A 25,149-nucleotide genomic window follows, 5' to 3' on the forward strand; every position below is an offset into this window, starting at 1 on the left:
TTTGTTTGTATTGTATTACATCGTCTGCAGAAATTGTAATTGTTTTTTGTTAACAGGCGATTAAACATATTCTTTTGATCGAGACCGGCTTAAATAACACAACAAAACAATATTTACAGGCTGTGGAAAAAATAAGAAGGAAATATTTAATTTTTTTAATTTTGCTATGATTAAGATACAAAATAATTTGAGAAATTGGTAAACTAAATAAACTAAACTAAAAAATAAACATACGTAACAGGTTTAAATGAATATGAAGCATTATACAGTATACGATATTTCACCTTGCCCTTACAAAAATTTCAAAACTATAGAATAAACTTAAAAATATTAAATATACTCCTACAACTAGTTCTAGTCTTCAAAAATTAATCAGTCCTTGGGATGAGTTTAGCTCGGAACGGTTTTGGTGATATAGTTACTCCATCATAACCTTCTAATTGTGGTTCAGGACCACCACAATCCTTTTCAATATGGAAATTGTGAAGAAGAGCGGTAAAAAACAGAAAATAGTTAGCCTTAGCTAACGATTCTCCCAAACAACGTCGTTTCCCTAAAAAGTTGCTTTATATTACATATTAAAAATGCGATAATAATTATTGTGTTGTATAAAATAGCTTGTGCATTTGAAATTAAGTTGGATCAATGCAGATATAAAAATTGACAATTTTGCCAACTTAATTTCAAAGTCAGAGACCACAAAAAACCAATAATAAAATGTATTAACAAACGACGTCATATTAATTGTAAATTAGGTAAGACTACAAATAATGTTTAGATCAATTATTTGTTATAAAGAAATTTTAAATTAACAAAATTTGCGACAACTTTTTAAATACATATTATTCGTAGAATTTGTTCTGTTTTTCAGTTTATCTGAAACCCTGCTACAAACAAAAAAAATGTCTGTTTACCGTATCCAAAAGGAGCAAAATATTTTTCATCCACTTCAAGGTTTCCGTCCTTGTTTAAAAATCGCTCAGGTCTAAAAGCCAATGGATCCCTCCAAAACTTGTGGTCCATATGGACGCTGTATAAACTGGTTAACACAATTGTACCTTCAGGAATTCGATAACCAAATAAATTGACATTGCGTGTCGCTCTGTGAGCTATACCAAGTGGGGGAATATTGGCACGTCTTTGAATTTCCATCAAGACAGCTTCTGTATATTTTAATCTTCAAAAGAAATTAAATAAGAATTGGGTTCAAACTAGAGGGCTATTTATTACTTGATTCGGTCTTGCAAAGTCGGCCAACGGTTTCGCCCAACAACTTCATCCATTTCGTCTTGTACTTTTTTCTGAACTTCTGGAAATTGGAGCATGTAGACAACCGAAAAACCCAAAGTATTACTAGTGGTCTCGGAACCTGCCATAAAAAGGTCAAGGCAGAGGGACATGAGCTGATCATCTAAAAAAAATTACTACATTTATCTAAACTCTTTCATTATGATATAAAAACAAAAAGAAAAACCTGTAAAAGATGAATCGCTCTGAATATCCATCTTTTGCAGAAATGCATCGATCAAATCTCTGGCGTGGGAGCTACATAGTGTTTTCCTATGTTCAGAAATGGTTTCCTGAAACAATTCGCCAATTGCTAAATTAAAAATATCTAACCAAAAATAATTGCCTGCAAAAATTCCCACATTCTGACCAAAACATCGACCAATTGGTTATAACCGCAGGTTTCTGGTGCAATAAATCTTAAAAATGGCAGTTGATTCAGCATTCCTCCGGACATATCTGTGAGTCTGAAAGCGTCATGAACAATTTTCAGTAATTTACGAAGTCTTTCATCGTTTATGTTAAATCTCTCGCCGGCCATCATAGCCCATAAAACGTTCAAAACGGAGACATCGAAAGCTGTGTGCATCCAGATGGGCTCCGAACATTGTTTTTTGAAAACAGCAATGAGATCTTTGGTTTCCTCTTCGATTTTCTCCTCCATTTCTTTACGGCCGAACCCGAAATTGCGTAAATGCTGCATGGAGAATTTGCGTTGTTTTTGCCAAAATTGGCCATCTGAGAAAACGATTCCTAACAAAAAACAGAAAACTTTAAAATATAATTACACCATTGATTTCTCATATAGGTACATCCTGGTCTAGATTTAGTTAAACAAATCTAAGGCCCAGTTTCATTTCATTTTCATTAATGTTGGTTGAAATTTTTGTCAACAAGTCCGTAATAACAGCATTCTAAACTAACATTAACTTTAAAGTCCCTTTAATTCGATTATGAAACTGGCCCTAAGCCCTCTAATTAAGTAAATCTTTACCAAAAATTCCGAATTTTGGAAATAAACAATCATTGAAAACAGTGAAAAACGAGTACTTTCTTTGAAACCAATTTTTAGTAAGTTGAAATTTTTGTTATCTTTTGATAAATACGAGTATACCTAAAAATATTTTAACACTAGTTGATATTTTATGAATTCCACATTTTTTTGAATCTGCAACTTTTGGTAGTTAATGCGAGTTTATCCACAATATTTTTCTAGAACTTATTCTTGAAGATTTTAACAAATCTTTTCAACTAATTCTTTAAAATTTATTATTTCTACAAAGCAATAACTCATTATAATATTACAAAGTTCTTATTTATTTATTTTATTCTACACACAACATATTTTACAGTAAAAGCTTTGACTGAAAAACACAGTAAAACTTCAGTTATTTAAGTCGCTATATACCAAATCCGAAAATGCAAATATCCAATTTCTCGCGCTCGCTCATTACTTCTTTTTAACATTTTAACATTTACTTATGTGTAAAAAATACTGACTTATTAGTTTCTTAATTTTTTTTAAATTAAAATTTTTGAGATAGATGGTCGTAATAATGTAATATTGTATAGATCTTACTAAAAATAAAACGACAATTTATTCCCTTATAATATAAGTTGCTGTTATTGTTATAATTAAGATTAAGATTTTCTGATACTAGTCATTGATCTTTAACAGTTGCGAAATTTTTTTCCCACCATTTTAACAAATGATTTTATAGGTATGAAAATTAAAACAAAATATTGAAATAGCTATTTATGAAATAAGTTGCGAAATAGAAGTCTTTTAGTAATTGAAGTAATTATATTTATAATTATTATTATAAACAATAAGCCGTTTATTTTGTGTTCTTTTGGTATTATTTAATAAATCAACATTGCTTATTAAACCATCTGTTTTTGTTTTCATTTTTATTCATAAAGTTCGTTCAGAAATATCTGTGGATCAAGTTATTTCGTTGTTTCTATTAATTTTTTTACTGAAAAAAGTTAAAGTTGTTTCAAGTATAACGTTTTTTTTGTTTTGAATTTATTTTAATTTTTTTCGTGTTCAAACATTTTTTTTTTGCCTTAATTTGATTCACAAGCAGAATTTTTGGCAATGAACATAAAAAATCAATCAATAAATAAAAAAAATCAAATGTTAAAAATCGCATCTCTTTATTTCTTTTAGACACTCCGTGCCTAAAAATTACATTACTTTTAGGCAGTCGAACCTAAAAGTAGGTATGATCACAACAATATAAATATTAAATTTAAATATGTCGATTGTAGAAAAATTTACTTTTAAGATCTCATTACCAATCAGAAAAAGTTTTTTATATTTTTCTGTTTCACTTATTCTTATTTTTGAAAGATCAAAGATATTAATAAATATTTTATTAATAAATCAACATTTTACATTGCTTATTAAACCATCCGTTTTTGTTTTCATTTTTATTCATAAAGTACGTTCAGAAATATCTGTGGATCAAGTTATTTCGTTGTTTCTATTAATTTTTTTACTGAAAAAGTTAAAGTTGTTTCAAGTATAGCGTTTTGTTTGTTATGAATTTATTTTAATTTTTTTCGTGTTCAAACATTTTTGCTTTTCACAAGCAGGATTTTTGGTAATCAACATAAAAAAATCAATCAATAAATAAAAAAATTCAAATGTTAAAAATCGCATCTCTTTATTGATCATGTCCAAATATAATGCTTCTTCTCATTCAAAAATATCATCCAATTAATAACAGAAAGTAGTTTTTCCACCCGGGCCAATTACCCCTAAAGAGGTAAAAATTTTACTTCCCCAATAGAAACGAAACACTGGAGAAAAATGTAATACAAAAGGTAATAGAAAATAACTATTAAAAATTTACCATGAAATGCATTCAGAAATATGTATGTAACATTAGATAATTAATTTTTCAAAGTCATCAATTTTTTTCTTTTAATTCTTTTTTGAGTGTTTCTTATTTTTATTATTTTATGTATCTAATCCACATTTCTAATACCCCCTTTTTAGTAAAATCACAATGTGTCGGTCAAAGTTCAATATTTCACAGAGCGTTGCTGTAAAAATTATTTCCAAATTTTTTAATAATGAAGACACACTATTACTACAAAATATTTTCAGAAAAAATATAGTTAATGCTTTTTTAATACTCGTAAAATCTTTTCTGAAAACTGCTTGCTTTTCGCTGAAACAAACCAAAACAAGAAATTATTTTTAGATTTACTAATGAGTACTGGACCCCCAAAATGTTTTTCTGTCCAGACCTAAAAAGTAGTCTCGATCGTTTTTTGTAAAGAAGATTAAAAGAAATCGGATGGGACCGGTTCCCAACGAGTTTGATGGGGTTGTTTTATTTTACTGCCGGTCAACGATTCACCGGTTTGCCCTTACTCAACATCACTGACCTAGGCCCGCCTGAAGTTCTTAACCCCTTACTATCAATTAATTATTAATAGGTACACACCGAGTCTTTTTCCAAAAGTGCGTAATCGGAAGAAAAACCCATCCGGCCTTCCATCGAACTCCTCCCTCGTGAGGACCTCCTTGACGGCTTCAGCCCCAAACACCGCCACCACCAGATTCCGCCCCATTTTCAACCCGACGACGTCCCCATATTCCTCGGAAAATTCCTTCCACACCAAGTGGTGGTAGCCGATTTCCGAAAGGCGGCGCCGGAATTCGAGGAAATTGCCGACGATGGGTAACCATTGAGGTCCTTAATTATTTTTAAATTAATTTTTTACAAGAAAATCGTGCAAAAACTTACCAGGCGGATATCGTTTCGGTTTTATTGTATCTAGAATTAGGAATAAAAGGACAAGTGCTATCACCAAAGTTACGAAGAAGAGCATCGTACAAACTGAAGCCACTTATTCGATTGGCCCGACTGATGCCCTTCTTGAATACTCGACTCTTATGTGTTTCAACACAAAAAAATACTTGACCCATTAGGTCAACTGCCCTCTCTAAAAATAGAAAAAAATGTATTATTAAAATAAGTCTTGTTTTGTTGGATGAAGGAATAAGTGTATTTGCCGCTTTTGTAGAAACAGGTATTCAATACGCAGTGCAATGAATTAATTATTAATTTGATATTATTGAATTTTATAGATTTCCATACATAAGTAATTTTGAAACAATTATAAATAAATAAAACCAACTCACTCCCATTTATCAACTTTTCTAAGTCGTTATCTAGTTTAGATTAAAGTTTTGTTGATGTTCCTTTATTGTATTTTGAGAAAAATAAATCTCTAATTGATACACTATGAACCCAATGCAATTACTTTTTAAGAAGCCAGGATTTTTTTCATTACATAAGTAAAATGATTTAATTGTAGACTTATTATTTTTAGTTGAAGTGGAATTATTACAGATTTTTAACCACTGCCAAACTTAGTTTTAATATTTTATTCTTTTCGTTCATTTATAATAAGTAATAAGTACTTTATTTATTATTATTACCAGCTTTTTTAAAAAATATATTGATTGTATGGATTGTATTTAGAAGAGGAAAAAAAATTGTCTTTGATTTTACGCCAAAACTGCAGAGGAAAAACATTTTTTGGTTTACCTGAAAAGAGCAAATCTGTAATTAAAACTTCATTATTCTAACTCTAATTTTTCTATACTTTTTAAGTCCTATTACCTTGGCGTTTTATTATTTTGACAATGATGTTACTTTGAGAAATGAGTTTACGCAAATTAAATAAGAAAAATGTTTGTGAAAAACATAATTTTAATAAATAGCAACTCAAAGAAACAGATTTAAGATAAAAACCAAAATCATTTTTAACAAGAACTATCACTATTTAATTAATAAATTAATTATCAAAGTGACATATAGTTGTCAAATAAATAAAACCGCCAATGCGATAGGACTTAAAACTCAAGAGAAAAATTTACTTTTCTTTTCACTGAATCAGAATAATTAAGAAAAAAAGGTCAATATTTTTAGACAATTGTAATGAAATTAAAGATTTTTGACAATTCATATTTTTTTAGTATAATAATGATTAGTTATAACTTATAAGAACTTGGACTACTAAGATATCACAAAAAATCATTGTAATGCATCTCAGAATATCGATTTTTTTTTAATTCTAGGAGTAATAAATGCATAAGTGTTTCATTTACGTAACAAGTGACTATAAAATAATTGATAAAAAATCTATGGCCAACACTGAAATGTTCGTAAATTTTCTAATTTGTTATACAAGAGAAGCTTTAAATAACCACTAAACCAGCAGCTGTTTCTAGGAAATAAATAATAATTGCCTGAATGTAAAAATGTACAAACACAAAAACTGTTGTAATTCTTTTCACGTTTTTAAAATTTTTTGTTATTGTATTTTATGTAAATTAAATTGTAAATAAAATGTCTTCACATAAGAGAAAAATGTTATTTGGTTCTTTTCTCTCAAATTGTTTATTTAAAATGCTGCATGTTTCGGCGAATTTTTGTAATGGCCATAGTCTTCATAGTATCGAAATAAAAAATAAAATTGTGATCGAGACATTCTCCAAACTATTATTTAGATTTACGGGTTGCCTAACTTAACACTACAGTTACCTTTGTTTTCTCTTTCATACTCAATATTTACATCGAAAACTTAATAAGTTAACTTTGGTTGAATTAAGAAGAGCAAAAAAGTAGAAAAAGAAACTGCATTTCAAAATAACTTTGTGAAGCAATTTAAACACAACTACACTACTTTGTTCATAAAATTTATAATATTATTCGAGCGCACAACACAAAAAATTGTAAGAAATATTTTATACTTAACTTCTATTATTAAAATGTAAGATTGTGTAAATATATTTGTAAATCCATCCATAAAGCGTCGATTCGGAATACCACACTAGAAATAGATATTTCAAGAGTTACCAAAAAGAATTTCTGACAAGTTCCGTTCTTTGGATTAAATTCTTATTAGTGTCTTAATTTTACGCCAGTGGTAAGTTTTTACTCTTGGGGGAAGTATTTCTCTAAAAGACCCCTTAATACCACAAATTTTTTGGACTTTTCTGTTTGTTTCTTATTGAATTTTGTACAAAAAAATCAGAAATTTTCGTGAGCCTCAACCTTGTTTTAAATTAATAAAAATTATTGGCCTAAAGGCTTTTCGTAGTGATGCAATTTTAAACCCAGATCTCCTAATTTCCTTTGGATTTGAGATTTTAGAAATGTAATTTTTATAATTTCATAAATAAAACTGGTGAACACATACTGAATTGCTAGCCCATATTTTTCCATGTTTGATAACCGAGCGACACTCTTTTTGCATTAAACCTCACCTCTAAATAAATAACGCAAATGAGCTAGTGTAGAATGTCCATTATAAAACGATAACAGAAATTCTTGTGAAATAATATTAACATATCCCAACTTACCTGAATCAAGGTCCAATGAAACTCTTTAATTAGCGTGTGATTAGAATATTTCAAGTTCTCATGATTAAAATAGAATTAGCAGTTCCGAATTTGAATGAGATAGCAACGATGTTGAAGAGGTTTTCAATGAATAAGGAACTGCACTTAATTCACTGTGATTTATTTCTACAAACAAGTCACTTTGATCCACATAAATTATATATACATCTTCTCAATCACACTGCTTAAATAAGTGTACGTATTTTATATATAAATATATATCTGATCAATCAATAGTAAGCTCAGGGCCTTTTTGCATGTCACAGGGCAAGATACTCTAACAGATAAATAGACTCCGCTGACCAGCGCAGCGGGGCTCGCACAGCGGCCCCACGCGAAGGAGACTTTAGAGGTAGCCTGCACAACACAAACAATCAGTAGTATTTATCAATTTAATGATAACAATAACACAGGTTAGACCACAGTACCTTGCTCTCACATAATATTAACATTCATATATGTAACATAATCAAATATATTTATAATATAATTAAACTTAATAACTAGTAATAAATTGTGTATATATAGTATGTATATTTCTATAATTACATAAAATTACAGCTGTTAGTCCATCACCATGGTTAAGCTAACAAGAAGAGCCGTCCTCGAAGACGGTCCCCACACGTACTAAGATTAAAACGTTGAAGAAACAGTGCAGTGCACTTGGTCTGCAATATCCAACCAACCACAAGCAAGCATTCGTTCGCTGTTCATTTGTCACTCGCGCTTCTTAAAAGCTACGCTACCCTACGCTAGGATGCCCTTGAATCCCTCCAGAGCACATCTGGAATGTGTGTTTTGTGTGTGTGTGTCGTTCATAAAACTTAAATCAACGTAACATTTATCATAAATTAAACAACGGAGCAGGGTGCTGTGGCCGCTCTCTATTTTATAAAAATATGTGGTGGCGGTGCGGCCTGGCCGCCCTAGCTCTTTGTACTTCATGAAGGCATCAATTTCAACAACTACAAGATTTCCAGTAACCTATGTACAGTGTCGTAAGCTGGTATTGCACACAGATATGGTAACGAAAACGAAGAGGCGGACGGCCGTTATTTTCTTTTCGCGTGGAGCATTTCCATCAGGAGCGTCTGAGTTGGCGCGCTGCCGTTGCAGTGCTTGTGGTAGAGGTGCTCTTCCCCTCGCGTTGCCAAACTGTGAATCTCAGGTAGCAGTTGCATCATCTTGTTGAACTTGTCCTGGAAAACGGCTAAATCAGCGCAACATCTGCCATTCTTTATTCACTACACTAATTTTTTTTTAAAATCTTCACATATTCGTTAAAATATCCACAAATTTACTTTTTATTATTTTATTTAAGTTAGAAAAGCTTAAATTTGAATTTTATCAAATATTCAACAAATCCAAAAATTTCAGCGAGCAGTAGTGTTTTGTAGTGGATATCAGATAAGCCATTTTTACAAAACAGATTCCAAGATTCTGAAGAACTGGTTATGTAAAAAATCATGACCTTATCGTACTGAAAAATACATAATTAACAGCATACAATACTCCCACAGATATGTAAAATAAATTGTGTTTGTCTTGTTTAGCTATTCAAAACAGCATTGAGATCTCAAGTTTTTTATAATTATTTAATTAACAAAACCAAATTTTATTATTAGTTTCATCTTTTCGCTTCCTAATATAAATGAGGTCTTCTCAAGCTTATAAATACAATTTTTTTCATTATTTTTAATTCTCGGTTACAAATTAATCTGAATAATAATAAATGCCTTAAAAGTAGTTTGTAAAAACTGCCGCTTGATACTAATTACTTCAACTTCATAAATCTTCTGATGCAAAATCTGAAGAAGGTATTAAAAAAATATCAAAATATAAACTCTCATTAAAAAAAAAACAAAAAAAAAGACAATTATAAAGAAATAGTTGAATTTAATGAAATACAGGATGTCAGATCTCACGCCCCAGAGAAAAATTTTATCTGTCAAAAAAATTGACATTTATTTTTTAACATTTGACATTTTTTATGTTTAATTAATGATACTGATGATCTTGTATATGTTTTTTCATAATTATTTAGTAAAGGTACAAAATTTTTGCCAATAAAAGTCATAAACATAGTTACAATTTAGGTTATAACTTCCTTGTTTAATCTTCTAATAGCCTGTAGCAAAAAAAAAAACATGGAAAATAATTTTTCCAACAGAAATCAGTCGAGTCAAAAATAAATTTTAAACTCCCATAATTACGAAATTTTTATTGATATAATTTTTTTAACATTTTTTCCATGTTCCTGGCATCTTACATGGCATTTTTCTCTGGGGCGCGAGTTCTGGCGCATCCTGTATAAGAAGAGTATTGTTGTTGTAATACTTTGTTTTCAAAATCTTTGGAGAAAAAAACTACTTTTCATCTATGGAATAGCATACATTGTAAACTAGTGTAATTAACTAATTATTATCAATTGGTTAGAATTCCATTTCTGGTTATAATTTCAACAATTTTCCCTAAAACGCGTTCATTAGAGTTCCCAAAAATTTTTCAAAAATTTGTTTCTGACAAAAACTAACTTGAAAAATTAAAACCTTTAGAACGCACAAATGTAATATTGGTCAACAATATTTACATTTTTTTCTCTACTATGATGCAAGTATAATACCAAGATGTCGTGTTATGCTTTTTTGTTTATAAATACAAAACGGTGCATGTTAGAAAAAATATTTTTGCACAAAATTAAAACTTATAAAATTTTCTACAAACTGTCTTCTCAGGTTTTTTGTATCTCATATAGTTTTCGAGATATCCACTAGCAGATATCGCCTTCTCTAAAAAATATTAATGAATTAACATGAATTAACGTAATAATTGTTGTAAGCATTGTGATTGGTCATTTTAAGGTCGGCTATTATGATAATATAAAAAACCAATCACTTTTGATTTTTTAATTCATTCAAAAATGTAAAGCAAAGATGGGATTGGTCTGTTTGAGGTCGGCCATTATTATAATGCAAGTAACCAATCACTTTAGACTTTAGTTTCATTCAAAAATAGCAAAATTGGTTAATTTAGATTTGCATTTATTCATTACAATAATTTCAATTTTTAATAAAATTGCTTGTGTGCTCTCTGTTGTGATCATTGTGGGTAAATTTTGTCAGAGAATTTGCACCTTACGTTTTGTTGCAGGGACTTAATTGGAAACCTTAATAGAAATAGGAATAATAGTGTTTTACTCATCCTGTGTGCTTACAAACATAACATAAATTCACAATGAGGTTACGGAATTGAAAATTTTCTCCGAATCTCAACATTTTCATACATGAAGTGAAACATAACCCCAATTTTTTGGAGGAAAGCAAACTTCAGAAGCCTATAGTACGGACTTAAAATCTACCAAAATTCCGCCACAATCATTTTTGCTGTAAACTTGAGATTTAGACACCACAATGTAATGTGAGATAAATATTTTTTTAAGTGAGATACACTCGTATTTGCAAGCGAATATTTCGAAAAATATTTAAGATACAATTAATCCGAAAAGAGTGTTTTATAGGAAATTTCGTAAGCTTTAATTTTGTACATAATCATCTTTTTCGTAATACGCACCGTTTTCGATTGGTAAGTGAGAAACCATAAAACGATTTCGATTTTGTAAAAATCACACATGTACTGCTGCCCAGTGTTATTACATTAACGTACAACAGCCACATTTTTAAAAGGAAGCTACTAATTATATTTTTTTTGTTTCTCAAAAATTTGATCCTTAAAAAATAGTAAATTTCTTCACTGTATACCAGTTTTGTAAAGACAATATCAAATGTTTGCTAATCATAAAATTGAAATAAAGTGATTAAACTATAATTATGGAGTATGCTCGAATAGTTTTCTCAAGAAAAAGGTTCCACTTTTGTAGGTTCCTCAAAACCAAAATGAACTGAAATTTGTAGTTTTCTTATGGATATTTGGTGATTTTTGAAGCCCATAAAGGCGAAACCTCCCCTGTGAATTTCCTGGCAGGATACTTAAAAATCAAGCATAACTAAAACTAAAATATTGTTAAGACTCTATGAGAAACAGATTTATAGTTACATCTATGGCGTCAATAGATGGTTGTTCTAAATATGGTGGTTTGGATTACCTGGATTTGTGGGTAACACGTCACCGTATATTCGAGTAAAGCTTGTTGAACTTGTTCGTAACCTTCTTGTACATGTTTCTTGTTTGTGATTCCTCGCACATCTAAAAAATACACTTTTTAGTTGTTATAGACAAACACATGCTGAAACACAGCAACAAGTTACGACCAAACTTTTTCGTGAAGTAATTTACTCACCTGGATTAAGCAGCAATAAAAATTTAACACAGATGTAGTCGCTAACGTCAAATTTGAGTTCTTGCAATTTGGCTGTGATGTCAGTGAAGTGATCTGCTAAACTGGGTACGCCTAATAATCCTAAACTTAACAAATCGAACTTTTGACCATTGTGAAGAGTCATTTCGTCAGGAAGATTGTTGTGCATGCGCTGGTGCATGTGATCCAAAACCAGCATATCCGACCACGAATGTTGGAGTAATTTCATTTGGTCATCCACCTGGAACCCAACACGAAATTACTAAACGAAATGACAACAAATGGCTAAATTTAGAGTTCCTCCTGCGAAGGACGAAACTAAAAATAATAATAACTAAGATAACCTTGCTTTTTTCCTAATAAATAGAGAAAGTAATTATGGCGAATCTCTCTTCAGTCATAAGACCTTCATTCCTAACGGTAATTTACTAGAAAACGGTATAAATGATGATTCAAGCAAAAATCTCAAAAACAATATTTTGAGATTTGAAATAACGTAATTCGTGACAAAAATTTCATAATTAATAAATGCCACTTGGTGGTAATAGAAACTGAAATAAACCAAATTCAAATTATTTTGTAAATAAAATAACTGTGTCAAACAAAATGAATATTTTAAAACTTGTTCTCTATTGCGTGACGTGGAAAGAGACAGCAATAAAAAAACAGAGAATGAAATACGTTGTGTAGTAAGATTATGTAAAATGAGCAAATAGTTGAAAGTGAAAACGACCAGCGAATTTAGGCCAAGTTCAATATGTCCGGTCTGTTCTATCGGTACTGAATTATCATGATGAGTCAGAATTGTTTTCACCTTAATATTTTCACCTAGTTTCAACAATTATTAACACAAAAGAGAATCAATATGTGTCCTGGCGGTATTTTTAGACGACAAGAATCAATATTAACTAGAGATTATGTCGATTTTTCTCACGTCTTAATTTACAAATTTACTGAAAAATATTTCCACGTTTCGTATTTCAATCCCAGCCAGACAAAACCATATAAATTTAAAAGTTAATAAGCACAACCTGTGAATGCAACGGAACGTATTTAATACTCTGGGAAAAATTTAACGCATGGCGACCTTCAAATAATTAAAACTCGATGAGAAACTTTAACATTGTTGTAAAAATATCGTCGTTACCGAGGGGCAAACGTACTGAATTATTTATAACAAAAAAACTTCCATATTAATTCTCTTATCAGAAGAAAAAATAAAATAGTATTGAATATATAAATAAAAAAATGTGTGTTTGTAATAATATGAAAACAAAGTTGGTTGATGAGTCTATAAATGTTTGTGCTTCGTCACGCTGACAGCCAACTTAACCGTACGAAAATCCCCATTAGCAGAAATTAGTTGTCCAGTGGCGTCGAAATGAAATAATGATATTGAAAGCGAAGCGTCAAAGACTTTCCCCCCGGTTTGCTATTCGGAACACTTTCCATTTTTGCTATAGAATCCGTCGTTTCGTAATAGTTTGCGACTTGCGGCGTACTTGACCCACTAACAATGGCCTACATAACGTCGAACGAGCGAAACCCAGTGGCGGGGATAACGTCCGGACGTCGGCATGCAATCAAGCAAATAAATTCAATAATGAACCTGCTAAAATGCTCACGAGTTGGCCTTTTTTGCCATGCACGAGCGCCACGGTATTGTCACTGGGAGCAATATTTGTTATTGCCACATGTCGACATTTAGCAATATTCTCAACATATACAGGCACGCCACCGGTGAATTATTTAAATACAGCTCAATTTGGTAAAGCTAGAGTTGCTCAATTACGATGTTCGACTTGAATTGCTATGTAGGTCGCCAATTGCATACTATCTGATTAATTCTTGAAGTAATACACGTTCTTAATTTTAACACTTCCATGGACGTTACTTTTTTGTACTTTCGTATCATTTTCCAATTTCAAAATTTCACCGGACAAAAACAAGTGCGCAACCCGGTGATACAATAATAACAGTTCCGATTGCCTTGGCCGAAATTAGATCACTTTAGCATAATTTAATCCAATAAGACGCGAACGACTTCAGATCCTTTACTGGTGAATGACATTTCACTTTGCGCGACCTAGGTCTTGAATTTTTCCTAAAACCTATAACAAAATTATTCCACTAATTACACTTTATTGAAAAAATTCTCACTCGGAAACAGATAATAATAGTGTTTTTTTTCTACTCTAATTTCATTTTAATCGTGTTTTTTTATTCCAATTACGCATTATTGTGGATTTAAGAACATAAAAACTACATTTTTCAAATAAAGTTTTTTTTTTAATTATTTTTTATAAATTCTGTGTTATAGATTGTCGTAATTCCTGCAATCTGAATTTAGAAATGACTTTTTTTTTAGAAAAAAATTATCTGATTACAACAGTCAGATTTAAAAAAATATGAATGTGATTTGTTATTTTGAGAACTTACTTCACAAGCTGCAAACATCTTGTTATAAACTTGGCCAAAGTATTTTTTTATATTAAAAAGAATCAATAATTCTTATAATTCAGAAACTAAATGTAAGAAAAACAAAAGAAATCTATTTCAAACTTAGGTAGGTTCAAAGTTAAATATATTGAAAAAAAGTTGAATATGTTTTTGTAAAATTAAGATGTGCCAAAATTTATTTTCTTCAACAAAAATTCAAATAATCCGACAATTTAAAGAATTATGTAAAAAAATTTGTTTGTCAATTTGAGATCAGAGTGGGAAAAGTGTTGTTAAAACGATTTCGTTAAATTTCGTTAAACTGAAAACGAGTTTTTCAAAAAAAAAAATAACTAAAGAGCAAATAACTGTTCTCGCCAGTACTTTCAGTATAGAGTTTCAATAAATATTTGTAAATTCAAAGGTTTTACTTGAGAAGATTTTCATAAAATGTTTGTTACGACAATATTAATGCCTTTTTTAAATTTCTTTTCTATGGAAAAAAATTTAAGTCATTTTAAACGTCCATACAATCTATAAATAGGAAAATCAGTACGAAAAAAAAAAAAAACATTCAAATTAATTTTTTTAACTGTAGACAAGTTTTTACTTATTTCTGTAGATCTTGACAAAGTTTGTCTCACTTTTAAATTACCAACCATTTGTTCAGTGATTTATTAGACACAAATCAAAAAAATCACCCCAAAGTAGTGTTTTTTTAAGATAAAGTTAACACTAATAATTTCAACTAATCCTGCGATCCGTAAAATTTCACATGAACAAAATTTTAATTGGCAGCTTACGAATTTTAATCTGACAAAAATTTTCCTCACTCTTGACTTTATTTTAAAATGTTGAACACAAACATAATATTTGTGTGAACAATAAGAACAACAGAACAGAACAATAACATAACCTTAACATACTTTGAAAATAAGGCAAAAAATTTCACTAAACTTGGAAATTTAAACTGAGACAAAATTAATTTTTGCTTTTCATTTCTGACTATTAAAAGTCTGAGCTTGGTGGTATTTTGCCGTAATACAAACCTTGAGATCTTTAAAGAACACAGAATTCCTCGCCCAATCGACTTGAGAGAACAGATTTTGGTCCAAAACTTTACACATAAGTTCAAATAAGTCCACTTCACACTGATTATACGTTTGGTTCTGGAGTAAAGTATACAAAGAGTTTTGCCACTCGCGATCGTCGATGGCTTGCACAAAGTCCCTGATAAGCGGTGACACTTTACTCGACGGTGGAGCACTGCCCCCTTGAACCACCGTCTCAAACTGGAACCCTTTTGGACTGAGAGAATGGGGCGACGTGGTGGTGGAATTGGCGGAGCCCCAGAGCTTGTTGTCGGGCCCCATCACCATCGACGAGGGGCCTCCGGGCACTCCGACAATCTGCAGGGCCGGCTGTTGATTGGACGCTTGCTGGACCAGATTGGAGGTGTTGACTTGACCGAGAGCGACGGCGATGGGACTGGGGGACGAGTCTGGTGATGACGTTAACGATGACACTTGCGGAATTTGGATTTCTTGCTTTATGTGAATGTTTGCGAATGGTGATGTTCCTGGTTGGCTGTTGTACATAGCGTCCCCAAGAGAGCTTCCCCTTAATGTTTGCGCCGCCAACTGTCGTTGTCGCATCATTTGAAGTTTTCGTGCCCGATCTCGTTTGTACATGGGGCCGAATTTGTTCCTGCCGCCCCTCATTCGGTCTGCTCGGACAGCTACAACAAAAAAGTCACAATGATTTAAAAAAAAAAACTAAAAAACGGACGTCATTTCATTGGTACTGCCGCTTACATCAAATAATTAACTAGTCAACAAATAATATGGAATTTTATGGAAATAAATTGCCTAAAAAAAATTGAAAATTATAGTTTTTCGGAAAAGCTCCTTGCAAGATTGTTGATAGTCTAGCAGTATTCTTAAGAACATTTCATTTCTTATCCATGCTCGTCGTTTAAGACTTAGCAGAAATAGTATAAAAAAACACTACTATTATTACTAAAAACGTACTACAGTTTTAGCGCCAACATATTTAGTAACGAAATAAAAATTTGTAATTTCAGTACTCAAAAGACAGCATTTGTTTCTTTAAAATTAGAGCCAAGTTACGACTTACGGGTTTATAGCATCATTTAAAGTTATAAACAAACAAAAACCCAGCTGATTTATAAAAGTAGTCAGTTTTAAATTGTGAGCTCTATTTTTCACTTTTTTGTTCTCTTATAAACTTATTCCAATTATTTTTAATTGTTTTTAGCGGCGTTACTTTCAAAATTCTACCACGTTGCTCGATTTTTAAATTAAAAAAACAAAAACTTATAAAATACAAAGGAATTCAAATGTAACACTGGGGACAATTTTTCTGTCACTCAAGTGATTTTGACGATCAAAGTAATTTGTCCCCATCTGTACAAAGCAATTATAGTTCTTCCTTATTTTTTAAAGGCATATATCACAAAAATCTTGTCTCCATGTAAAAAAAAAAGAATCTGGTTATTACAACTGAACCCTTCTGGATAAAAAAAACTGAGCGATTCCACAATATCGTGGTTTTCATAATACGAAAATATTTGTACTTGTACTAATTTTTTTCAAGTGTAATAAGTTTTGTGCAAAAATTAAGACTAGATTTGTGTAGATATACAGGGTGCGTCAGAAGTCGCGCCCCAGAGAAAAATGCCATATAAGGTAAGATCCAGGAACATGGAAAAATGTTAAAAAAATTTTATCTATAAAAATTTCGATGTTATGAGGGTTTAAAGTTTGCACGTTGACTCTATTTATTTCTGTTGGAAAAATGTTTTTCCAAGTTTTTTTGCTATAGGCTATTAAAAGAGGAAACAAGGAAGCTGTATCCTAAACTGTAACTCTGTTTAATGTTATCTGTGGTTTTTATTGGCAAAATTTTTGTCCCTTTACTAAATAATTGTAAAAAAACATATACAAAATCATCAGTATCATTAAATAGATATAAAAAATGTCAAATGTCAAAAAAAAATGTCCAAGATTTTTTGACAGATAGAATTTTTTAAACATTTTTTTCATGTTCCTAGTATCTTACCTTACTTGAAAATTTTCTCTGGGGCGCGAGTTCTGGCGCACCCTGTATACCTACTTTGAAAAAAAAATAAGTAATTATTTTAAATGAAAAGTATATCTCCTATCTTCTGACCCCTTCTTTTTATTATTATGTACCAAAGGCATGTTTAAAGCCTGTCCGTGAAGCGGAGGGCCTTTAAAAATTATGCCTGGAGTACAGTTGCGGCCCTTAAAACTAAGACATTCACTTTTGGCATAGTATTTGCTATTTAAAAATTCGTAAAGTGTAAGGTTTTCATCAAGGATGACAATGTCAGTTATTTCTGTCTACAAAATTTAAGTTCATTGTCTTGAAGTAAAGTTTTCTACCCTACAACACTGACGTTTTACAGTAAAATGACATATTAGAAACTTTAGTTTCAGGATATTTTATAACAACAAAATATTGGATTTGTTTTTCCGCAACTGTACGCAACTTATCAAAATTTTTTCGGATTTAAAATCTTGTGATTTACGAGATATGCAAATTGGCATTTTAAATTTACTTGCATTTTGCAATACTTATAAAGAAAAATTAAAGTATTAGCACATATTGAGTTAATTTAAAATTATTCTTCATCCTTCAAAAAAATTAAAAATCCTGACAGTAAAACAGTGGGGTTACAGTAAATATCCAACTTTTCTAAATTGCTCAAACCGCCATTTTAATTTCAAGAAAACAATGTTTTAGTTCTTATTTTGAAAATAACCAATAAATCAAACGAACATAAACTAGGTTGTAATTTGCTAAATGAAATATTTTAAAACGTAAAGATTACATTCCTGGATGACTATCAAAAAGATGCTTCAGAATTATCTAAATTTTATGAGTTTTTAAAATTAAGTCCACTTACAAAGAAAAGATAAAAAGTCTCAGTTGTGTCTGCTGTGTGTTTATTTTATTTTGAACAAATGTATAGTTGTTATCGTCAAAGTAATTATTTAATTTTTATCTAAACGTTTGAGCATGTCACGACATAAATCATCGTTTATAAAATTTGATAATATTTGACGCTTCCTATGTGGTAGTAGGCGAGAGTCTGCCAACAAGGATCGTTTTATCAGCAAGTTCCTTACTCAACAATTTAGTGTATAGACAAGCTTCGTTTGTACCTACAAAGCTCTTTTTCATACACAAAACAAGATAATTTTCGTGATATGGAATAGAGTCGACCTACTTTCAAAGTTGGAGTCATCCCCTACGTCAATTTAAAAAATGATTTCAGCTTTCGAAATAAAAAAAAAATCAATATTGAGTGAAGTTCTTCCATTTTTGCACTTTTTAGACTTTAAATCAATTTGTTTAACACACTTTGCTATGGTCACGTGTTAATTATCCGAGTGAAAAAATGTGGAAATTTCAAAATTACATAACTCAACGATCAATACAACCATCATAAAAAGGCAAACAAAATGATCGCGCTAACCTTTCTCTTGGTAAATGAAAATGGTACAAAGCTTTATAATTTGGCATTTAATGCAGCATTTTGATTTTCTCGCCTCTGGGACCGGCACGTATTTCAGATAATAAGCGATCGTGGAGATAAAACACCGAAATGATAGGAGGCAAATGCGGATCATAAACCAGTAAAACATTACCCAATCAACAATATGCATGCGCCATCCGAAATGAAAGTTCAAACAGACAAAACAGACATATTTCAACAGTTCTGTTTTAAATCTCGATTTCACTTTTGTTCCCGAGCAAATAGGCGAGTTTTCAATTGTCGTCTGATGTGTAAATTACATGTATTATGAAAGACAAAAGGAAATTCGACGAGCTTTAAACGACCCACCATTAACTGTAGCTTCGAGGTTCCGTAGATGTACAAATTGTAAATAATTGGGGAGGTTTCGAAGTCTTTAACCGATAACGAACACAACCGGAATCCTATACGAATTTCGCCAGATTTAGATAAAACCAATGCAAATAAGTTGATTTAGACAGCACAATGCAATTTATTCTTTCCTCGGATTTATCGAAAATTCAAATTTATGTACATACTGACAAAAAATTATGCAATACTAAATCATCAAACGGAATTATTTTTTCAGATTAAATTAAAGCACAAAAATCAAACAATTCTTGCATTTATGCAAATTATTTTACCTGAGTCATCATTGTAAACCGATGATCACTTTCGATATTTTTCAACTAAAGTTTTAGTTACTTAATTCCAATAAAATGAGTCATCTCGTTCGTGAAGAAGCAATTTGTCTAAAAAAAAAATCTTGATGGAATTGAATTCCCAACGAGCAACCAATAATGTATCTTACGTACGTAATAAGAAAAATAAAAAAGCAACACGAAATAAACAACCTAGTGGATGTACATATGTGGCCTTGAAGTTAAGTCTCTTAAACTATAATTAGCACAATCAACTCGCATGCATGATTCTATGTAATTTCACTCTTTCATTACAGTATCCACTAGCAGGAATGTCCAAATGCAATTGAAACAGGCGAATTTAATGGAAACTTTCCCATAATCATTTTGAAACTATAAGTCTGATTCAAGTTTGAGGTTTATTTAAAATCTTCAAAGAAGTCAATATCAAAGAGTGACAAAACTTCATAGCTAATTTGCTGCTTCCCGTCAAAGTGTAATTACTATTATTGTGCTCTATCACTGTTCCACAAATGCTGATTTATTTATTTTTCGAATCTATTTTTAGTTTTATTGGAAACGAAGTTTAATTATGAATTTCTGTTTACTATAGGATTCGCCAATTAAAGTGTTCCAAGCAATTATTATAAGCACAAAATATTAAGAAATATGCTCGAATATATGCCAAATATGCATCAATATGCAAAACTTTTAACAATAAAAAATCAAAATTGGAATAAATTTTTATCCTCGAGTACACTAAAGTTTGTATTTTCATCATCTTGAACCCCACACGATGAACGAATGAACGAAGAGAATGAATAAATTGGTTTTGCCTCAGACAAGCCATTTTAATAACCTAGTAATTAAGCCTTTCTAAGAAATCTGTACTTTTCAGATCACATCACTTTACACAATTTTGCTAAAATTCATTTGCAGGCAACTACTTATCCACATAGAAGGATTTATTCGTTTTATATCAGGTGAATAAAAAGTATGAAACCAAACATTTTTTGCTTAAACTATTTATTTTAAAAAAAACTAACTGATGAATTAAATGTTTTATCAAGAATAAAATTTTTCGATTTTTTTTTGTTTTTCAGTTCTACAAAAAATTTAACTTTTTTAAATGGCAACCCACTAAAAAATGTTTTGGATACTCTCCCAAAAACAACTGTGTTAGAGACTATCTACTGTTTATTGATTAAAAAAAAATACATAAATTATAATTTTGACAAAAAAAAAATCGCATAACTCAATCCAAAGCAAAATTTCGTTTTGAAAAAACCAACAGATTATTTTATATTAATTATTATTTTCCAGAAGCAAATAATTAAAAAAAAGTGTTTGGTTCTAAACTACATATTCACCCTGTATAAAACGAATTTAAAAAGTAAACACTCAGCAAGATACTAATTCTTTGAGTCCGGCTTACGAATTACTGGTTTTCTCTTTAACATATTTTGTAATCGGATCATTTTTCTTAAACTGGCCAATTTTTAACTTGAACTGAAATTTTTAATCGGAAATTTGTGATTTGAAGAAAATATGCATTAGGTATTTCCTAAAATATGCACGAAGTTGCCAAAATATGTATTTTTTAATTGGCTTATTTTAATCAAAAAACATTAGATATGCATAGAGAACTTACAATTTTGTTGATATACCTTTTAATAACAAATATGCATTTTGCATATACCAGGTGAATAAAAAGTATGGAACCTAACGTTTTTTGCTTAAACTATTTATTTTTTGAAAAAACTAATTGATGAGTGATAAAGTACTATAAAAATGCGATGATATAACAAGAATAAAATTTTTCGAAGTTTTCTTTTGTTTTTGAGTTCTACAAAAAAAAATATTTTTTTAAATGGCAACCCACTATAAAATCATTTTTTTCATAAAAGCTATACTCTAAGGATTACAACTATCTGCTTTATATTTAATTTTTTCGAAAAAAAAGGTTTCACATATATTGCAATTTTGACAAAAAAAAATCGCATAACTCAAAAACAAAACAAAATTCGTTCTGAAAATATGATCACATTTTTTATATTACTTTAATTTATATTAATTATTAATTTCTGGGGGCAAATGATTAAAAATAAAACCGCTTGGTTCCACACTTTATATTCACCCTGTATAATCCGAGCCTTACCAATAAACAATTGAAGTCGATCAAAAAATTTGATTTCACAACCAACAAAATCCGTAAATTATCGACCATTTTGCTTATAACCCCTAGCAAAACTATAAAGTCATTTTAGAACGTGATTTTTGGCACTATATCACAATTGTGCAAACGGCTAATTTTCCTGGCTCCTTTCATTGTCTCGAAAAAAGTTCCTGTTAACAATAGACCAAAATGCCTTTGCTTTCTCAAATCGAGGTTTTAATACAAAATTTCATATACGAAAAGTATTGAGCCAAGCATTTTTTTGTATAAACTATTCAAACAAACAAAAACATATTCAGTGAGAATTGAGAACTTGAGCGAAGAAGTTTGGTGACACCCAAACAAGACCTGGTTTATTTCCCAAAGTCGACCAAGATGAGCATTTGGTTTCGAATTTCGAGTTTGTTACCCTTTGTTGCATTTGCAGGAAACCGTCTCCAGTTTACGCTTCGACGTCCGGCCTCCGCCAAAAATACGTTCTGGCAGTATGGTGAAGGCGCCGCCCTCGCTTTCGTATGACTCTCGTCTGAAACGATCTCAAGGTAAATAGTACTCGTCGCGGATATGCAACGATCTTCGCCCTTGAGTTCGTCTGTTGTAGGTTGTTGTAGCCTCAAAGGTTGGACGATATCCAAGTGCGCGTACACGCAGCACACGTCGACACCGTTGTTGTTATTGGCACACTGATCTGGCCAATGCAAGACTATTAATAGACTCTTTGTGCCGATAACACGTTATGCAACCATTTCAAGGGCAGAGAAAGTTGATTCGCCTGCTTCTGCAGCAGAATGTTATGGTTTGAAACGACGACGGCACTAATAGAAGCATACTAGACCGTGTCTTTCTAGGCCAGGTATATTGATGAACAGGTGCCCAACGGATGGGAAAAGCAACATCTGCTACGGAGTAAAGACGAGACGTAACGGAAACCAAAAGTGACCGGGTCATTAGGGCCAAATTCGGTACAAGGACACTGGATCCCACACACAGTTCCAATTAGAAATTCTCCTTTCAGTATAAAATTCCAACAATTTTAAATTTCATAGTGATGATCAAAAAAACACTACATTGATCGATTGATTATTTTTCCCAGAGTTCCTCTTCCTATTTTCAGTTAAATCAATAATTGCGGTAGTATTTGTAAAATTTATGTATTTATTTTCAATTTTGGGACTCGCTGATAGCTTCAAGGTCAAATAAATAAACGTTTCCTTATTTTCATCATACAACGTGTACTAACACTTAAAACCTAATTGGTTGTTATTATTATTATCAATAATAATTATTGTTACAAATTTTGGAATAAAAATAGTTTCGTCCATTTTTGTGTATTATTCTCACTATCATCATTGCAAACTTCCGGTTGTTAAATTTCATTCTAGAGAGGATGACAGTATCGAAAATTACCTCTTGCCATGCGATGTCTATGGTTTTATAAAATGTGTACATAAAAAAAATAAAAAATATACTCCAACCTCTCTAATAATAATGACAACTTTTAACAGGGTCCTGTCCTTTGAGTCACTAGACGACATTTATTCAATTTTTTTTTCTAACATTGATAAAAATACCTGTATTCTATGTAATTTTGTTCAGAAAATCTAAAAATGATCACCAAAATTCTCCATCACGTAAGGATTTTTTGTTATTTTTGTTTTCATATTTAAAGAGTGGTCGAAGTAATCACTCACGATATAGACCGAACTAAAAAAATCTATTAAACTATTTCTAATTTTAAATGGAACACTAGGTAATAAATTGAACACAAATTTAACAAAAAAATATTTTAGGAATTTCGTTTTTGTCTTTTATGAGGAGTAAAGTCTTCATTTTGCAGAAACCTGCAGCAGAAGTTTTCCATCATTGTCGAATCCCATACATACAACCTGATACCTTTTTTCTATGGCATTGATATCTTGATGAAAACGCTCATTTTTATTACTTATATTCCTTAAGTTTTGTTGAAGGAAATCGAATTGGAAAGTGCACTTTTAGAGACATTCGGCAGTCATACAATTTTCTAATAATTTCTAGAAAAATGTAGGAAAAAAATTTCATTATGGATCACTTTCGAGATTTGAGCTCCTGCTCCTACTAATATTCCTTCTCGGATTTTCCCATCATTAAGTTTAGGGCAATTTTGTCTTAGATACATAAAGTATTAATTTTCTTACTTGTTTAAACGGAAAATAAATTGATTTGCGATTACAAATCAGTAGTAAAGAATTAAATTTCAATTTATTTCCCATAACAATGCCTTCCTTAGGTTAACGTTTATAAAAAAAATATTAATTAAAAATGTGACGTGTTAGGCGTTTTTTTTATTTTTACCAAATCAAATGGCGTGTTTTAAGACTGTCGGCTTCTGATATTAGTTGATCGAAGATCAAAAATTTTTTGAAAATTTTTTGAGCGGTAGTTATCTAAGTTATATAATTGAATAATTTTTGGATTAATCTTTTGCGTTCAATATTAATTACCTAAATCCAGTTTTTTCTAGAAAATAACTTAAAGTCAGGTCAGAAAGTCCTTTAAATTATTTCTGATTCTGACTTCTAGAAAAATGAACCAGAAACGTTAAAAAAGTATTTTTGTAATGGTGTTTCTTTTTTTCTATTTCTATTTATTTCTTTATGCCAGTTACTATGTCTGTCACCATTATTAAATAATTCTAGTATACATATTTCGATAATCCGATTATGTAAAAGTTTTACCTTTCAGACATGGAGTAAAAACACTGTTTTTTCGCCTAAGCGTTTTTCACTTTTACCTGACATTTACTACTCACTCCGTTCGGCAAAATAATCGTTCAGCTTCGCCACATAAACTATCACCTTTACTTCTAATAACACAATATACTATTTTTATGATTGGAAATAACTGCGATTTAAGTTGCTTTTTAAGTGATAGTAAGATGATGAATAATACGGGACCAAACACTTATTAACATTTCATATCTTTATTTAAAGACATAAAATGTTGAAAAAAAATAGTACCTGTTTTTAAATTTATGGTAATTTACAAACATTATTACTGCCATCAAGTGTGAAATACTTTATTAAAACAAAAATACGACTGTAATGTCTAGTAAAACTTTCCGTCAATTGATAGATGATCAACCCGAATTAATCCTCGATTTACGTTGCAGCGGGATACGATATGCATCAAGTTATTTTTTGCTTGATTTAATGAACTTCTGCAAATAGCTGGCCAACTATTGTTTTATGTGTAATTGCTACATCATACTATTGTTGTTCGTGTTAAAGCAATGTACTTATTATATGATTATCATTAGTT

General features: G+C 30.8%; 2 protein-coding genes and 1 long non-coding RNA gene across 7 annotated transcripts in view; 1 reads left to right on the forward strand and 2 right to left on the reverse strand.

The window, feature by feature from the left end:
* Positions 1 to 141: 141 nt before the first annotated feature.
* LOC123006110 (methyl farnesoate epoxidase-like) lies at positions 142 to 5,663 on the reverse strand. Of its 2 annotated transcripts, none has more exons than XM_044400309.1 (7): positions 5,052 to 5,663; positions 4,749 to 5,000; positions 1,634 to 2,040; positions 1,475 to 1,580; positions 1,231 to 1,411; positions 915 to 1,177; positions 142 to 553 (listed from the first exon to the last, which is right to left on the reverse strand). In XM_044400309.1, the coding sequence occupies exons 1-7, from the start codon at positions 5,134 to 5,136 to the stop codon at positions 369 to 371; spliced, it is 1,479 nt and encodes a 492-aa protein (XP_044256244.1). In that variant the 5' UTR covers positions 5,137 to 5,663; the 3' UTR covers positions 142 to 368. The 2 variants fall into 2 exon arrangements, with proteins under 2 accessions (XP_044256244.1, XP_044256254.1); XM_044400319.1 differs by having other exon boundaries at positions 410 to 564.
* Positions 5,664 to 7,822: 2,159 nt separating this feature from the next.
* The window catches only part of LOC123006084 (nuclear hormone receptor FTZ-F1), a 63,641-nt gene continuing 46,314 nt past the window's right edge, over positions 7,823 to 25,149 (reverse strand). For 2 of the 4 annotated variants that reach the window (XM_044400273.1, XM_044400256.1), the window contains 4 exons: positions 15,521 to 16,209; positions 12,015 to 12,273; positions 11,820 to 11,932; positions 7,823 to 8,916 (listed from right to left, as the gene is read on the reverse strand). In XM_044400273.1, the coding sequence (XP_044256208.1) occupies positions 8,770 to 8,916; positions 11,820 to 11,932; positions 12,015 to 12,273; positions 15,521 to 16,209 (1,208 nt within the window). In that variant the 3' untranslated portion in view covers positions 7,823 to 8,769. The remainder of the gene's footprint in view (positions 8,917 to 11,819; positions 11,933 to 12,014; positions 12,274 to 15,520; positions 16,210 to 25,149) is intronic. The other 2 variants (XM_044400282.1, XM_044400264.1) reach the window with 1 other exon arrangement.
* LOC123006136 lies at positions 22,277 to 23,079 on the forward strand. Its single transcript, XR_006412801.1, has 3 exons — positions 22,277 to 22,394; positions 22,454 to 22,648; positions 22,701 to 23,079. It is a non-coding gene; the product is annotated as an uncharacterized LOC123006136 (long non-coding RNA).

The sequence above is a fragment of the Tribolium madens genome, unplaced genomic scaffold (assembly GCF_015345945.1).
Source record: "Tribolium madens isolate multiple individuals breed KSU strain unplaced genomic scaffold, Tmad_KSU_1.1 Scaffold_11;HRSCAF=98;Tcas5.2_LG3b, whole genome shotgun sequence".
Classification (NCBI taxonomy): Eukaryota; Metazoa; Arthropoda; class Insecta; order Coleoptera; family Tenebrionidae; genus Tribolium; species Tribolium madens.